We start from the raw sequence: 16,909 nt of genomic DNA on the forward strand, positions 1-16,909 counted from the left end.
AATCTCTGTCTCCCCATCCCTTCCACTCTCTCTAGTATCAATAGAAAAAATATCCTTGGATAAGGAGTAACAAAACAAACAAAAACACCCTCAGGCACAGATGGACTAGTATAATACTTTATTAGGTAATTTACAGGTACAAAGTGCAAATGACTTGATGGCTGTTTCCCCAACCCCTTATACTCTCTGGATTCTTACATTTTACTCAAGCAAAGGGTTAAAACCAGACTGGCTAAATTAAAAAAAAAAAAAAGATATAAAGGACAAGTTTTCAAACATGCCTATTATCTTGATATCAAAGGAATAATCAAACCAAAATTTCATTACTCCACAACATCCCTTTCCATTGAGAAGTTGGATAGTACAGCACTTGAGGTTGTGGGACTTAGTTTCAGCCAACAGCCAGATTCCATTGCTTTTGGCAGGTAAACAGTAGGCTCTCGCAGAGTTACCAACTCTTCTAACCAAAACAGACAAGTGGATAATTAATTTTAGTGAAGCTTTAAAAACTTGTGAAAAAGTTACATTGACCTTTTTGGCCTCCAGTCCTACAAACTAATACTTCTTCATTCTATAAGATAAAGGAGAAAGCAATTTTATGAATTAACTCTATAAAAGTGAAGCACATGAAAAGGGCCTAAAAGTCACAATATATTAATCAGGATATGAAAAACTGAATTTCCAAAGAGGTTTTCAGGGATGTTAGTCATATATTAACAAATAACTTTATATATAAAGTTATTTGTTAATAAATTCACACAACAGAAAGCAATAATCAAGGAATTTTCATTTTTCTTTCCCAAATACTAAAAGGGGATAATTATACTATCTGCTGTTATTATTTGATAATGATAATATCTGCTAATTAGGACAGATCAGAATATTCTGAAAACTGTGACTAGAAAATATGGAAAATCCTAGAACTATAGTTAATACCATAAATAAAAGAGCCCCAAAGTGAAAAATTAAACATTTAAAAGTATTTTCTTATTACAATTTTTACTAGCCAGATCCTTATAGCCCACAATGCCTTTTGGGGTATTCATCTATTTATTTTTTTTAATAATGGCAGTACAAAATACAAAAACTTTTAAAGTCCTAGACTATAAAGTAACTACTGCTTTCTAATTTAAAGTGAAGCATTATACTAAGAAAACTCACCGTAAAAACTTTACTAATTTAGTATAATTCAATATAAAATTATTCGGTAAAAATACACATAATTCTTTGATTACCATGTCTAAAAAAGGAGAAAATTTTCTTTTTATGGTTTAAAATTTTTGATTCAAACACATAGAGCCAAATGCAGAATTAATTATTAGACCCGCTCTTAACCACGTCCTAAAAAATGCCAGGACTATCTCACACTGCTACATCATGTTAAAACACACTTTAGAAACAGAACACTGAAACAGTTAACATTACTAAGGAATATTAGATCTCCAAGTCAGTATTTACCCACTAGATTTTTGCTGGCTTCCTCAAATTTCTGAGGCAAAACAAAAATAATCTTATAGCTGCCACTTTGTTCCAAAGACAAGTTTCCCAATAAAATAAATGTCTATAGTATTAGTTCACTAAAATAAAATCTTCCCTAACCCAGAGATCTTTTCTTGAAACTGAATAGAGAAAAGAAAAAAAATTGCTAGGGAAATGAAGACATAACCCCAATCTGCCTCCTATAATGGTCTGTCTGTTACAGGATGGAAAAGTGGGCTTGTGTAGTCTTCATCCCACTAGTTATGGGACCTTTTACACCAACAAAATGTAGATATATTACATGTCCCAGGATAGTAACAAGATGGATTAAACAATCTGTACAATTTTAAAAAGCATTATCAAGCCCCCTCAAAAACACATTGAAATGGTTGGAGACCTGAAAATGACCCAATGATTTCTGAGATTAACTAATTGGGACTTAACAAATTTATGGTCCTCACAATGAAATAAAGCCTTCTGGAAGGGAAATGAGTTGTGGTTTGCAAGAACTCAAAGACACTTTGGGATTCACCATAAAACTTGCCAAAAACATGAAATGGAATTAAGAGGATTAAAGATGCACTATTTTTAAAAGTCAGTCTATTTTACTAGAATTTAGAATAAAAAATATTTACAATTATTTTACAATAAAGAGCATTTAGATATCATTTGTCAGGAAAATATTCTTTCATTATGAAAACAGAAAATTGTTGTAAACTTGTGTCTCTGATATCAGTTTCAAGCATTTAACATAACCTCTTCAGAAACTCCACGGCGCAAAAATAAACAACATGCAAACTCTTAAGTACAACTTTACAGTCTTTGAAAAAAGAATATAAATTGCAAAGAAAAGTATATATATAATCAAAGAAGAGTCAGAGTTCAAGTCTGAACTTGGCCAATAAAGGCAGATGATCTGAAGAGTTGTTTTCATTTGGAAGTCCATTAACAGTCCACAAGTCTTGTTCTGTAAGAAGTGACAGTCTAGCTAGAAGTTTCAAGCCTCCAACCAAAGCAACTTCAGTTCCTACATTAAAGAAATATATTTAATGAAACTGTCAACAGGTTGTAAATTAATCATACGAAGTTTTTTCTTTCCAAACAACACAATACAGAACTTAAGACCCCTCTGGAAGTCTAAATGTCGAACAGTTTTCAGAATATGATAAAAATTTTTACTAATATAAGTTGTTAAAAGAAGTTTTGGGAATATAATTAAATATTTGTTGAATGTAACCTAATTATAGTTCTCAAATACACAGCAGTTTCAGATGCTTGTTTTTTTCTATTTAAGATATGTTTTCTATTTCAAGTTCTGAAAATAATCCAGAAGAAAACATCAATGTAATAAGAATGTTAAGATTGACTTGGTATTGACAACTACATAAGAAATTTATCCATCAACCATTCTATAGTTGTATAAAACCAGACAGGGACGGTCAAAGCTAAGTAGAAAGTTTATAAGGTGACTGGAGAATAAATTTATAGTCATTGCCAATTGGGTCAACAGGAAAAATAAAAATGGACATGCTCTTAAATGTTAAAATTGGAGGTGTTGGTCTATGGCACACTTCTGCCACCTAGTGAACAGTTCTTGCACGACAACTACCAGAACCTTATTACAAATTCAAAGGAGCATATTCTGTGGAGCTGATCTAGTGGGGAGGAGTAAGCCATCTCTTGAGTATTACTAATAATGTTATCCTCAGTAGGAAGAAAAAACAAACAAAAGGGGAAAAGAAAAGTAGCACTAAGAAATGAAAGCGAAAATAGGGAAAAGCAGAAAAGACAACAGCTGCCAACATTATGGACTTCCAAAGTTTTCTAAATGGTGTTTTCTGACTTCTACTTATATGAAACTGCATTTTCTTCTCTACGTTAAATCCTTGGTTAATAAAGTCTTGTTTTCATTGACTCATACCAAGAAATGTTTTATCACTTTTGCTTTATGAAAACACAGTCACAGACCTCTTTCGAGAAAAAAAAATAGTCTACAGTCAATATGACAAAACTGTCTATTGTTGGAAGTTTAAGCAAGGCCCTCCAATGAAGGCAGGGTGTGGCAATACAATTTAAGTACAAACAATATGATGTTGCTAGCACAATAAAACAGTAAATCACAGCAAGTAAAACAAAATGGCAATATGAAAGACCTAGAACTCAGAAGGTGACTGGGCTGGAGGGTAGAGCTGAGGATATAATTCCTAGATAATTTGTTTTGAGGTGTTCCACTGTCTCCATCTTTTTCAGGTGATTAAACGATTATTCAAATGCATTACCAATCTGTCAAATATATTACCAATTAAAAATATTTTTCACTTGTAAAGCTAGAACTTCATCTAGATGTTTAGCTAATAACTTTGCCAACTTCAGCCCTGACGTTTTGGTTACTGTGTTCTGGGCAGAACGTAAGCGTCCATGCTTTCTTTACCTGGCTCCCCAGCAACATCTTTCTTTTCCCCAGAATAGAAAATATAATCCACAGTTATGGCACTTCGGGAATGACAGGTGGTCACTTCTGGAATTCCAGTGTCAGGAAAATAATGCGAATACACAGATGACAAGCTGAAATGGTGCTGTAAATGTGAAGATAACCTAAATTAAAAAAAAAAAAGTGGTTAGTATCTATCAAGTTTTTCATGATTTATAATTCCTAATATTAAAGCACTTTTTCATTTAATTTCCAGACAAAGCCAGACATTAGGACAGCTTCACTTAAACAGACGATATCACAATTTGGCATGCATGCAGTGATATCAAAACCCATAAACAAGGCTGTGAAGCATGGCGGGGGGAGCTCAATAATTAACATATGCATGTGATTTTATTAATTCTATTCAGACCTCCACTTACCAATAAACACACATTCTAAAACAATTTACAGGCATTCCTCATTTTACTGCACTTCACTATTGCACTTTGCAGATGTTGCATTTTTTACAAATTAAAAGGTTTGTGGCAACCTTGCAAGTCTAATAGAGCCAACATTCTTCACCAGCACAGAGTATCTTCATTTTTTATCACTTTTTTAAAAGTCAGTTTTGAGGAACTCTTTTAAACTAAAGTCAGCTAATGCCCACTATTGCTTTTCAGAACTCACTTTTCAGCTGTTGCTAGGACTTCTGTTTTATCCAGCTGTGTTTGTGTCGGATCACTGTCTGTAAGAACAAAGAAAACTACATATTTTAATACTGTCAATATACTGTTTTATTCTAGTTTGCCTTAATACAGTCCTTTTATTCTAGCAACAATATTTAAGACATATCTAGTTTAGATACAATGCCTAGTTAAATGTTTCATACTAAAAGCTGTATGTTTTGATGATCTCCAAAATTAGCAAACATAAAATGCAAACATTTCCAAAGCAACATGCAAGTAATTCATGCAAAGATAATTTGGGAAGTTCAACTTTAAAAAGGTAAGTTTAGAGCTCTCTGAATAAAGGAATAAGTAAACAACTTCATGTTTTTATAGTATATGAATATTTATTCCTGAGATGTTATCCTTTTAAAATTTTAGTTTTATGTTCAAAGGGAAAGCATTATGAAGAAGACTGCCAAAATATATTGCAAACACTTACCTGTCTTTTCTACTTTTGGTACCTGCTGTACCTCATACACACAGTTCTGTGAGATACCTAGGTTTGGGGGCCAAATTGGAATAGATAAAATTCTTTGTCCCCGTGAAGACTGTTCCTGGCCAGATACCTAAACAAAATTTCAACAGGTATCTTAAGTGAGTAGATTTTAAATAGTTTATGTATTGAAAAGTTTGTTAAATGAAAGGGAATCCAAGAATGATAAATATTACTTTTTATTCATTATATTAAGTGACTATTTGTGCTTATAGGATCTTGTTCAACTACAGTTCAGAAAGCACTTATTTACATGGAAATGGCAATCTTTTCTTATACGTGTTTTTCTCTAATTTGGCCACCTAAATGATCTATCACTTTTGACTAATATTGCCCCTCCTTTTTGCTACCTGCAATATAGTTATTATAGAAAATACTAAGAGAGGTAAACTCTTACAAAGTTTTAAACTATCAAATGTCAGTGGTGAAAAACTTATTTGGTTAAATATACTGAAGATCAAGGGATCAAAAGTAAGCAGAAGAGAGCACAATGGAAATAATGGGATAAATGATACTCAGCTATGGAATTAAAATATTTATCATTATGCAAAGGAAATTATAAAGAAATATTAAATTACTATTTTGCTAACTGTATTGCTCACATCCAGCATTCCAAAGTCTATTCTGCCACCTTGTGAGTAGTTTCTTATTTATGAAGTATTCGTGTTTGTCAACGTTTCTTTTTTTTTCTCATCCATTTTGGATTTTTTGCAGCCCGCTAATTCCTCCAAGCAGAATGTTGCCACAAATAGATGGAAAAGATGAAATTCAACCACGTGGAGAAAAGTAATTATTAGTAGTCGTGGAAAATCAACATAGGTTGGTAAAGTGAGGGTACTGGATCATTCAAGGTTTCAAACAGGCCTGTGATGTCTATCCTCACGTGACTGTGTACAGAGAGCCAAGTCCACCTCTTAGTAATGATGACGTGAGGACTTACCTTTCCTATGGCAAGTCCTTCATAATTCAATTTTCCGTCCTTTATGAAACTATAGAGCGGAGAACCAGGAACAGAATTAAAGTCCCCACACATAATAATAGGGTAGAAGCTGCCATCTTTCTGATGGGCAACACTGGAAATCTCTGCCAGAAGCATTGCCAATTGGGTCAGCTTAATGTCACCTCGCCTTGGGTTATACAACAGATGTGTGTTAGCTACACAGATTGCAGGAGAGGCACCACTTGGGATTTTGGGCTGCAAGAGTAACACTAATCCAACATTGTCTCTGTCCAACAGAGGAACATCAGGGCGGTAGAATTCCACTGGGTTCACTGATAAAAGTGAAAATTTGGAATGTTTGAAGCAAATGGCACAGCCATCCGGTTTCCTTCCCGTACGCATCTTGTACTCACAGTGATAACCTATTAAAAAAAAAGAAATTTAAAACAATTTAAATTGGGACTTTTATATATATATATATATATATATAGAGAGAGAGAGAGAGAGAGAGAGAGAGAGAGACAGACCCAGTGCATGAAATTCATGCACTTGGGGGGGGGGGGGTGTCCCACAGCCCAGCCTGCGCCCTCTTGCAGTCCATGAGCCCTTGGGGAATGTCCGACTGCCAGGGAGCAGGCCTAAACCATCAGCTGGACATCCTTAGCGCTACCTCGGAGGCAGGAGAGGCTCCTGCCACCGCCACTGTGCTCGCCAGCAGTGAGCCCGACTTCTGGCTGAGCGCCACCAGGGGGCAGCTCATGTGTTGAGCGTCTACCCCCTGGTGGTCAGTGCACACCATAGCGACCGGTCATTCCACCATTCGGTCGATTTGCATATTAGCCTTTTATTATATAGGAAGTATACACACACACACACACACACACACACACACAGCTAATATTTTTGAACAATGTTTACCAAAGTGTTTTTTGCAAATACACTTTGTAGGAATAAGTGGAATCAAAAAAGTTTGGGACTAGGACTAAAATAGGTCTCTTTATGGGTAGATTTCAATCTTAAATATGCTAATGTGTAACATCATTGCTCTCATTTGCATCCTAGTAAAAATCAGTCATGACAAAGACAGCAGGGACTTATAATAACCTACCCACCAAGTACCTCTGATCTTTTTGCTCTAACTCTTCCCTTCTTGCTCCACTCCACACACACCAGTCTGCTCATCTGCCTTAAGGCACTACAACCTTAGGGCCTTTCCTTTGCTATTTCCTCAGTCTGGAATGGTTTAGGCATGGCCTTTTCATTCACCTCCTTCAAGTCTTTGCTCAACTGTCACTTTCTCTGATCATCTGTTTACAACTGAAATCTGATTCATTCCACTTTCCTGCTTTTCTCCAGAAAACTACCATTACTTCATGAACTATTTACACATTTATTTGATTTATTGTCAGCCTTTCTCCACTAGAATGTACACTGCACAAGGGCAGAGACTTGTTATCTGTTTTGCTCACTGCTGTATCCCCCCTGCCTAGAACAGGGGTGGGGAACGTCCAGCCCGGGGGCCATGTAAGAACTGCGAAATCCTTCTGTCTGGCCCTGCCTAGGCATTAGGGGTGAGTTCATTAAATGTTTGACCACATGTAGCGGGCTAATTTTTAAGTTGATAATTTTGTATGGACCACGAATGATGTTACAAATATGCAAATGGCCCTTGGCAGAACAAAGGTTCCCCATCCCTGGCCTAGAACAAACATTGCATGATGTTCAGCAGGTATTCAAAAAATATTTCCTGAATGAATGCAAAGTAGGCAGCATTTCTCAAACAGATAATTTAAAAGTGTTCACTCATCAAAGTTTTTAGTTTCTATCCATTAGGCACTTGTAAACACTTGTGTTAAAATAATGACCTAGACAGAATAGTCCCTCATTTCATGGAACTCAGAATTCTGAGTCTAGTAGTGATGGGCAAAGCAACTCCTACAAAGAAAGCTATTAAGAGATTCTTACACATCTTTCCCTTTGAATTAAAATTACATACCAGCACAAAAGTTTCACTTGAAATATGTCAATCTTTTCCTGGCCTTTTGAAATAGATATTACATTTTTCAAAATTAAGATTTTGGGCCCAAATACACCACACTTCTTTGTTAGCAAGTTATGCTTTAACAACATACCAATCTTCCAAAGTAAATTTGGCTAAAATAAAAGTTACATTGTACCCAACGATTCCAAACTTGGCCTGATCTCTGTTCCATAATGATCTTCTTGAACTTCTTGCAAACAAAGTACCTTGGAAGAAAAAAGAGGGTTTGAATTAAAAAAAAAAAAAAAAGAGACAGAGATAAATGTTCTGGTGCTTCCATCTCTGAACACAGGCTTTAAAATTTTAAAAGCCTGATGAAAATTGCAAAATCCTTGTTTTTCTTATAATTTACAGGTCAATCAAATTAATGTTATATTTCCAAATTTGACCAATGCCCCACGCCCTGGCCTTTACTCACATGAAGCTTTATTACTATGTAAAACTTAACTATATTCTTAATTTACACATCAGAATATTTTCCCTGAATTTATACATGTATTAGTACTAAATCCTTCTTGTCCTTTCTTAAGAAGTGATTTCTTTGAAAGTCATTTTTTAGATTAATTTTTGCATCAATTACTTAAATTTAAAATAAAAGGAAATATTTACTAAATGCTTAATATGTTGCTAGACCCTATCTCAGAACTGACCAATACTTAAGATTTTTGGATCTTTTTGAAAAGTTAGATGATTATTTGTACCAACAACCATTAGCAAATGATTCTTTGGAAGTCATGATACCTTGTTAAAAACTGTTCCATCACTATATTTAAATGTCTTCCCTTCTTATAAAACAACAGGGAGAAAACCATTTAGTTTACAAATAAACCATTTAACCCAACTCTTTCTTGTGTGAAGAATTTAGATATTTTGTACTTACATCTGCATCAAAGTTTTTAATTTCTTTCAGAATATTGGGAAACCTAAAACTCCAGTGTAATACTGGTCGCCGGCAGTGTCTATAGAGGTGTGAATTATCTTCCAATAAATTTTGTGAAAGTATATTATAGGACATCACTGTAAAGTCAAACTTGTTCTCACTGTCTTCACATATGGGGTCAACATTTTTGTCTCCGAGAATCTTCGTATTTTCTTTATTATGGTTACATATATATTCCCAATGCCGTTTGATGGTGCCTGTTAAAACATTGGACAAAATATAAAGAATTAATTTTAAAAACAGGCCATATGTTTTCTTGTATATAAATATTTTCTTGTCTTTTAAAAATTTCCATAAGCAACGAACATAATGTTTTCCCATAGAAAATGGCAATATAGCACTGAATAACCAGAAGTTGTCACCAAATTGATTAAAAGGCTGTAAAATGAAATACTGGCTAACAAGAGGTACACAACAGGTTAAAAGGATGTAGCAAGTCATTCTGGAGATGAAGAGTGTGTGTTATTAAAACTAAGACTATACAGGGGTCTGGTTTTTGACTTCTTTATGGTTAAAAAGTGACTTAGCAACTTTGTAACCATAATAAATATTTGTATGTCACAGCTGGCTTTCCAATAAGATCATTTCACATATTTTATTCCCTATTAGTAAGATAAGATCATCCAGTGATTCCATAAAGAACACATCTCAGAATTTTGCTTTAGACACAAATGGTGTATCCAGTGATTCCATAAAGAACACATCTCAGAATTTTGCTTTAGACACAAATGAAGGGTGATATATAGAAGCAGTATTTAGTGTCTAAAACTGAAGTGGGACGATGCAAACAAAATGAACAAAAAAATTCTTTTTAATGCATACCAAAGCAAAAGTTACATGTAACATAGTTACAGAATGCTGGTAAATGATAATGGCTGGTTGACGAACCTAGCATGCAGCAACCAGGAATGTGTGATGATTTATATTCTGCAAAGACATCATGTACCCTGAAAAAGTGATGAAAAGAGAATCAAAAAGCATGAGATTTTGCAATTACAGGCAGTCCTCAATTTAGAAATGACCACCATATATGTTTTCACCTTTGATCTTGTCTCCCTCATCCCACCACTAAAGGGCATACTTTAATGGCCTGGAAGCCATGAAGAAAAATGTGGAACTTTTAGAGAATGTATGAACTCAAAAGAAGGAGAAAACAAAAAATGGGAAGACTTTGGAGAAATAAACTAGGAGATGGACTTCCAAGCATGATTCAATAATATAAGAAATCTCAGCCCTAGAATCTCTCCCTTTTCTTGCACGAAGGTTTTTATTTTATCGGATTACACAATACCTAACATTCCACCAATACAGTGGCTTTCAACCTCTAGAGTTTGTACAACCCTTCACATTACGTTTCATGTCATGAACATCGATCCCTGGTATACTGGGACTGGGAGTGGAGTGATGGGGTAAATACATTTATCCTGACCACACTGCTTTGAATAAACATACAGAAATGTGTTTGAATGCTAGAGTTCCATGGAAGACAATTTGAAAACCACTGATAGAGTAAATAGTCTTTGGCCTTCACATACTTCACAACATAAATTCATACCACAAAAGCTTATATACCTTCCATGTCAGGAGGAACAAGGTGATCACAGCAGAGAAGACAGATGAATCAAAGAAAGTAAGCACTAGGCCTGATCAGGTTTTTAGGGTGCCTAATTAAAAAGTCTTAATTGTGTCACACAAATCCTTCAAATACCACTTTAAAGTGATAGGCAAGTTAGCAATGCTGTTCTCTTGATTGAAAAGTATTAGTGAAATATCGGAAGTCACAAATATGGCTTAACGAAGAGCATTTTCCTTATTCACAATACCTAGGAAGAATGGACATATACAGAGTCAGGTTGCAATCCAAGTTTATCAGTGTGTAAATGTAATTCCCCATCCATTAAAGGGAAAACACCACCACCACAATTTTCTGAGTACCTACTATGAAGCCAATAGTATGCTGGGCACTTTGACATATCATTTCATTGTCAACAGGCTTTGAAAGTAAGCATTACTTTACACTAGGAAACCAAGGAGCAGATTCAATAATCCGTCCAAGTTCACACAATCGGTGGAGCAGAATGACAGCAGGGAGTGGTTCCTAAGCCCATGCTTACGTCCTATGGCACATGGCACAGCTCCACCTGACAGCTACCAGATTTACAAAAGAGAAGTGTGCTGCCTCGATAGGCGATGAATACATCAATGAAAAGCAATCTCATATCATATAGCCCTAGATTTACAGACTATGGATTGTTCTTAGGAAACTAATTTTAATGCCTCTAAATCTTTCATTGATTCAAACTGTGGTTAATAGATTCTCATTTCTGAGTGAAAACAGATTTTCACTTCTGAGTGCTTAGAATTTCTACTTAAATGTGTAGTAGAATTTCATCTTAAAAGAACACTAACTAATCTTCTAGCTCTGACTTCCAGGTTAATGTCATCCTTTGACAAGGTTGTGTCTGCTCTCTACACATTAACACCTACACAGCCTACTTTCAATTATCTTCAGAGGCATCATCTTCAAGGAAAACCATAGCTCAGTCAAGAAGACAATTCCAATTATATCCTTGGGGGCAGGGTTAGGACTGGCAGCATAGAGGGAGTCTTGTTAATTGTTTAGAGTAAAAAGAATATGAGAAAAACAGCAATAACCAACACATTTAGAAAAAACGGTTTCTTAAAGTTGAATAAGATATTTTAAAAGATAAAACTTCCCACAGCCTCTCAAGATTAGATCAGTAGACCTCAGGATGAAAATACAGATTTCATAAGGTAAAATCCTATTCTGTGAGAAATTATCTTTCAATTGATTATTTCTATTTAAGAAAATTCTTTTGTCTTATTTTTAAAAGTTATCATTTTAAAAAGTTAGCTTAAAAATGAAAACATGAAATTTAGTTTTATAGATCTGTGGACTTCCAATAATACATCCACCAATTTCTAAGAAATCTAAGAACCTTTGTTTCAAAAACACTGGATTTAAAAATTATTCTTAAATTAAACTTAATGTTTTAATCTAGTCCTCCATTCTTTTCCACCTTATCCTATTTGTAAAGTCACTTCTGTTTTTACTGCCAGAAATACACAATTAATTGAAGATAAGAATAACTGCATTTAAAAAAATAATGTCCCTTTTCCTTACAGAAAACTACTGGCTGAAAGTAAAAACCAAACACCTCTAAAACCTGCAGGAGGTTTTCTTGAAGATTAGGCATGAAGGTTGCAATCAGTCCATGGCTTACATCTATTCCTGCACCAAGATAAATGTCACCTTTACCTTGGCGTTTTCTTCGTTTTGATGAAGGCTCATCTCCCTCAGAGTTCATGATGGAACTAGAGAGATGAATCAAAGATGTCTGGCTCAGGCTGTCAGGTCTCCAATTCCAGTACTGAAACTGAGTTCTAGACTCAAACAAACAAGGTGGTCTCCAATTTAATGAGAAATGCCTACTGCTGAAGTAGGGGTAAGGAGCACGAGAATAATGTCCAGGCCACCTCATACAACTAGAAATATGTCTGTTCCAGCAACACCTTTGCAGATTCTCCCACGGTGTAGTCCAGTCTCTGCCCAGACTCCTCTGGTGATGGGGTAACATGGGGTATCTAAAAGAAATAAATACACTCCTTGAGGCACCACTTTAGGTTCTGCTACAGTACACAAAACCCAAATCTGTTTCCTCGAGGGAAGTCAAGGTCTCATATTTACAATCTGACTTCTAAATCTGTGAAGGAAGTGGGAAAAGCAGCCATCATTTAACTATTAGAGCAGTATATCAATATTCTCCTAAACAACTAGGACTGGTATTCTAAACACTTACTGTAGAATCCACCAGTTTCCAAAACAACACATTCACTTCAAGAAGTCCACCACAGTTCAACTGAGAGCTAAATCAACCATCAGTTTAGCTTTCTGGCATCTAATAAAACGTAATGGACAAATAAAATCCACAGCAAGCATAATACTCATCAAATAAGTATTAACTAACACATAAGCTGACTACAATTAAAGTGAACCTGTCTTCCAACTTGGTTTGGAGTAAAAACTAAACCTGTTTCTGAACAGTTTTTTTTTTTTTATACCAAAGTTGTATCTTCCCAATGTTTGTATCGCTAAAACAAAACCCTATCACAACTTCACAAAAAGACCTCTCTGGCTAATCATTAGGTGGATAATTTATTTCTCTCTCTCTCTCTCTCTCTCTCTCTCTCTCTCTCTCTCTCTCTCTCTTTTTAAAAGCATGCTTTTCCTTGAGGGAAATGGAAGAGCATAGAGATTACTTACTAGAATTCACCAATTTAACCCATCATCCAAAATATCTCCAAAGTAGCATTACCATTATGTTCAGTAGATATGTTGCTCAGGCTCTATTGGGCACCATCTTCTTACTATACTATTCTGGCAAAATATTAGGATTGAGGACTTCTATCCTTCCCTTCCAGAATTCATTAAAGGTACATTTTTCCAAGGTGGTGTCAATAATGTCCACTTCTGTTACTAAAGGAATTTCGCTTAAAGTGTATCTTCCGTTACTTGACTTTTATAGGTTATGTTCTTTTCATTTTAACAACATCTAATTCTTATTACATATTTATGGTGTTTATACATTTTCAAACTGTTCTCTAAGTTCAACTTAACTGTGAATCTTTAAAGGCATGAATGGGCAGACTAACATGTCTGGTGACGACATTACTTGCTCAATATATTTTCCATCCTAATAAGCGACCATGTTGAAGTATCATACCTGCAACTACAAAACGTTCTCTATATTTGCAGTTAACTTTCAGGGTAGGGCAAAAGTAGGTTTACAGTTGTTCCCATGGAAAACAATACAACAATTAATAACTAATACAAGAATAAGTTGTGGTTCGGTACTCACAACAGGAAACCTACTTTTGCCCCACCCTGGTAGAGATGTCTTATGAGCTCCTGCAAAGCCAGAACTTTGTTCATCGTTATCGTTTTAACCCCCCGGCACTTCCCAAGTGCCTAGCACAGTGCCTGGCACACAGCTGGTACTCAAGAAAACATGGTTGAACCGAACTGTCATCAAGTCCCAGAACGACAGGAGTGAACACCCAATCCCCGCAACTGATGTCATCATTAATACAGGGCTGTGCTTCCCACGTGGGGGACACGAGCCAGTCCCATATGGCACACAATTAAACCGCTTGGTTTTTAACATCGGATTATTTACTTTAAAGGTGTATTAAGAAAAACCCCCCATCGGTCCATCCAAGCCAAGATTCCGCAGGTAACTGCTCAGGGCTTCGCTCCTGTGGGCAGCACTTATCCAAGTGCTTTTTCAAGTGAGTCAATTTCAAGGGGAACAAAAAATCTCCAGTAAATAACACAGGTGTGAACGAGAATTCGGTTGGTACACGAGTGACTCGAGTTTGGGACACACGAACACTCCAACCAAGCATCCCCGGCGTGTGTGCGGCGCGCGCCTCCCTCGGGGTCAGAGCGCGGGACCTATGGGGACCAGCGGCCTCCCGGGACCGTCAGCTTCCGGCCGGTGCAGCGGGGCCTGCGGGGCGCGGGGAGGCTGGGCGGGGGCAGTGGGCCGGGCTCCAAGCCGAGCCTGGTCCGGAGGGCACCCGCCCCGCCGGCCGCCGATGCGCTCCGCAACTGGGCCCGCGTCCTCGGGTCCCCGTGGCCCAGCGCCCGGCGGCGGCGGGCGGGTTTACCTATCCCTGGGGATCCCTGGGGGCCTCCGGAGGCTCCTCCCGGCAGCACCACCACCCGACCCTCTTCCTCCTCCTTCCTCCCCCTCCCGCCCGGCCCGGCCCGGCCCACCCCGACCGCCCGCGCCTGCCCCCGCCCCCAGCCGCCCCTCCCTCCCCTCCCTCCTCCCTCCGCCGCCCAGACCTACTGACCGGCCTCTGCCCACCACACAGCGGCCGTAGCCCCTCCTCATACAGCGCCACGCTTCCATCTCGCCCCCAGATGGCCGTCAGGGCCTCAGGCTCCCGGCTCCACCGCAACCTCTACGAGAGGTTTGGCGGCCGAAAGCCCCAGGGGCTCCCCATCGCCAGACACCGGCTCGCGGCCGGGCTGCAAAGCACGCTGGGAGGTTCAGTCTCGCCCGCGGCCAAGTCCCCATATTGCGCCGCGGAAGTCCCGGAATTGTGTTCCGGAAGCAGCTTCGCGGGGCGAGTGAAGCTCGGGCAGCCATTTCTGAAGAGGGCAAAACACCCGCCCTCCGCCTTAAAGAAACAGGAAGAAATAAACTGCTGACCAGCTTTAGGGCCTGTGGGAGGGGGTACAGGGTGGTTACTGTATGAGAGTAAAAAGAAAGAAATGTTATAGTCTCGCGTTTTTATAATGTCCTTGGGAGATTCGGAAGGTGGACGCTCAAAGTAGGGAAATACCCTTTTCTGGGTTCCCATATAGAACTTGGGCACCACGGATTTGGGCCATTAATTCTGCAGGAACACATCCGCAGAGTTCGCTTTGGAATGTACCTGTGCGTCGTGCCTGTCCATCTTTATGAATTTTGGCATATGACTCGATATGATTCTTGGAAAACAATATTTAAGTGAAGAACCCCCACTCCCCCTCCAAGAGAAAGAACTGCTCAAGAACAGAGGGGCTCTTTGGAGAGCAGTAGAGTCATGTCTTGGAAAGACTTTTTTCTCTCTTGGGTTTGTGGACGAAAGGGGCCACATGCTGACCTGACAAGCTCAGGAGAGGCCTGCATGGCAGTTTTGCAAACTCGGAGACCTAAAGTAACCACAAAGGATGGTCTGAAATTAAACTTTAACTAAAAGCAGTGATGGTGGGCAGTTACGTCCTGGGCCAGTATCTTCACTGACAAGGTCAACCTCTACCGTAACTGAGCCTATCTGTCTTTTTGCATCTATGATAACATACCCTTGAAATGTCTGGGTAACTTGTGACTTCTCTTTATCTGGAGCCCCTGGACACAACCAAATGTGCTGGGCCCCAGGACAGATACCACAAATTCCTTCATCATCATGTTAATTGTTCCTGCACCCACCTAAGTATGTGTCCATCATTTTACTTTTTATCCAATCCCAGGGGTTTCCCTGCTTTGCTTATCCCTCCTCCTTAATCTATCACCAATTAATTTCATGTAACCCACCTATGTTCCTTCTTTGATTGCTATGTATAAATACGGATGTAACCCCGCCATTCTCTGGAGCACTATCTCAATTCGTTGAGGTTCTGCTTCCCGGCATATGTGGACAGTTTGACTCAAATAAACTCACAAAAATTCTTCACAGGTTTCAATGGTTTTTTTTTTTTTTTTTTTTAATATATTTTATTGATTTTGTACAGAGAGGAAGGGAGAGAGATAGAGCGTTAGAAACATCGATGAGAGAGAAACATCGATCAGCTGCCTCCTGCACATCTCCCACTGGGGACGTGCCCACAACCCAGGTACATGCCCTTGACCGGAATCGAACCTGGGACCTTTCAGTCCGCAGGCCGATGCTCTATCCACTGAGCCAAACCGGTTTCGGCTCAATGGTTTTTTTTTACGTTAACAGGTTAATAAGGAAATAAGAGGCATTTGAAGAACACCCTTTTCCTTCAGTGTAAATATAGGTAATTCCCGTTATTTGTGCTAGTTATGTTCCAAAGCTACTACCAACACTGAATTAGCTAATACTGAACCATTGCTCCCAGGGGAAAACAGGGCTATTCCTGGTGAGCCACTCACTGGTCACAACGTTTTAAGTCACCTAATCAATACAAAACCCTGTTTTATGTGTTTCGGCTTAAAGACACTTTATCTGATATATGTTTTCCTATTAACATCGAATTCATGGCCAATAGCACTGTAACTCATGCCCGAGTGAAGCTTATCTACACATGCACTTCCTCCATAAGGCACATCGCAGAGA

The 16,909-nt window shown here is 38.1% G+C and overlaps 1 protein-coding gene across 6 annotated transcripts; it reads right to left on the reverse strand.

Annotated features, from left to right (window-relative positions):
* Nucleotides 1-101: 101 nt before the first annotated feature.
* On the reverse strand, nucleotides 102-15,163 carry ANGEL2 (angel homolog 2). 6 transcript variants are annotated; one of them, XM_036343028.1, is made up of 10 exons: nucleotides 12,315-12,451; nucleotides 10,607-10,857; nucleotides 9,923-9,981; nucleotides 8,975-9,231; nucleotides 8,231-8,300; nucleotides 6,054-6,475; nucleotides 5,060-5,186; nucleotides 4,580-4,637; nucleotides 3,911-4,074; nucleotides 102-2,506 (listed from the first exon to the last, which is right to left on the reverse strand). In XM_036343028.1, exons 3-10 carry the CDS (start codon nucleotides 9,927-9,929, stop codon nucleotides 2,355-2,357), a joined length of 1,257 nt encoding a protein of 418 aa, XP_036198921.1. In that variant the 5' UTR covers nucleotides 9,930-9,981; nucleotides 10,607-10,857; nucleotides 12,315-12,451; the 3' UTR covers nucleotides 102-2,354. The 6 variants fall into 6 exon arrangements, with proteins under 6 accessions (XP_036198921.1, XP_036198919.1, XP_036198920.1 ...); XM_036343026.1 differs by lacking the exons at nucleotides 9,923-9,981; nucleotides 10,607-10,857 and adding an exon at nucleotides 14,915-15,163 and having other exon boundaries at nucleotides 12,315-12,640; XM_036343027.1 differs by lacking the exons at nucleotides 9,923-9,981; nucleotides 10,607-10,857 and adding an exon at nucleotides 13,372-14,539 and having other exon boundaries at nucleotides 12,315-12,640.
* Between the last annotated feature and the right edge of the window lie 1,746 nt (nucleotides 15,164-16,909).

This window comes from Myotis myotis, unplaced genomic scaffold (genome assembly GCF_014108235.1).
Source record: "Myotis myotis isolate mMyoMyo1 unplaced genomic scaffold, mMyoMyo1.p scaffold_m19_p_18, whole genome shotgun sequence".
Classification (NCBI taxonomy): domain Eukaryota; kingdom Metazoa; phylum Chordata; class Mammalia; order Chiroptera; family Vespertilionidae; genus Myotis; species Myotis myotis.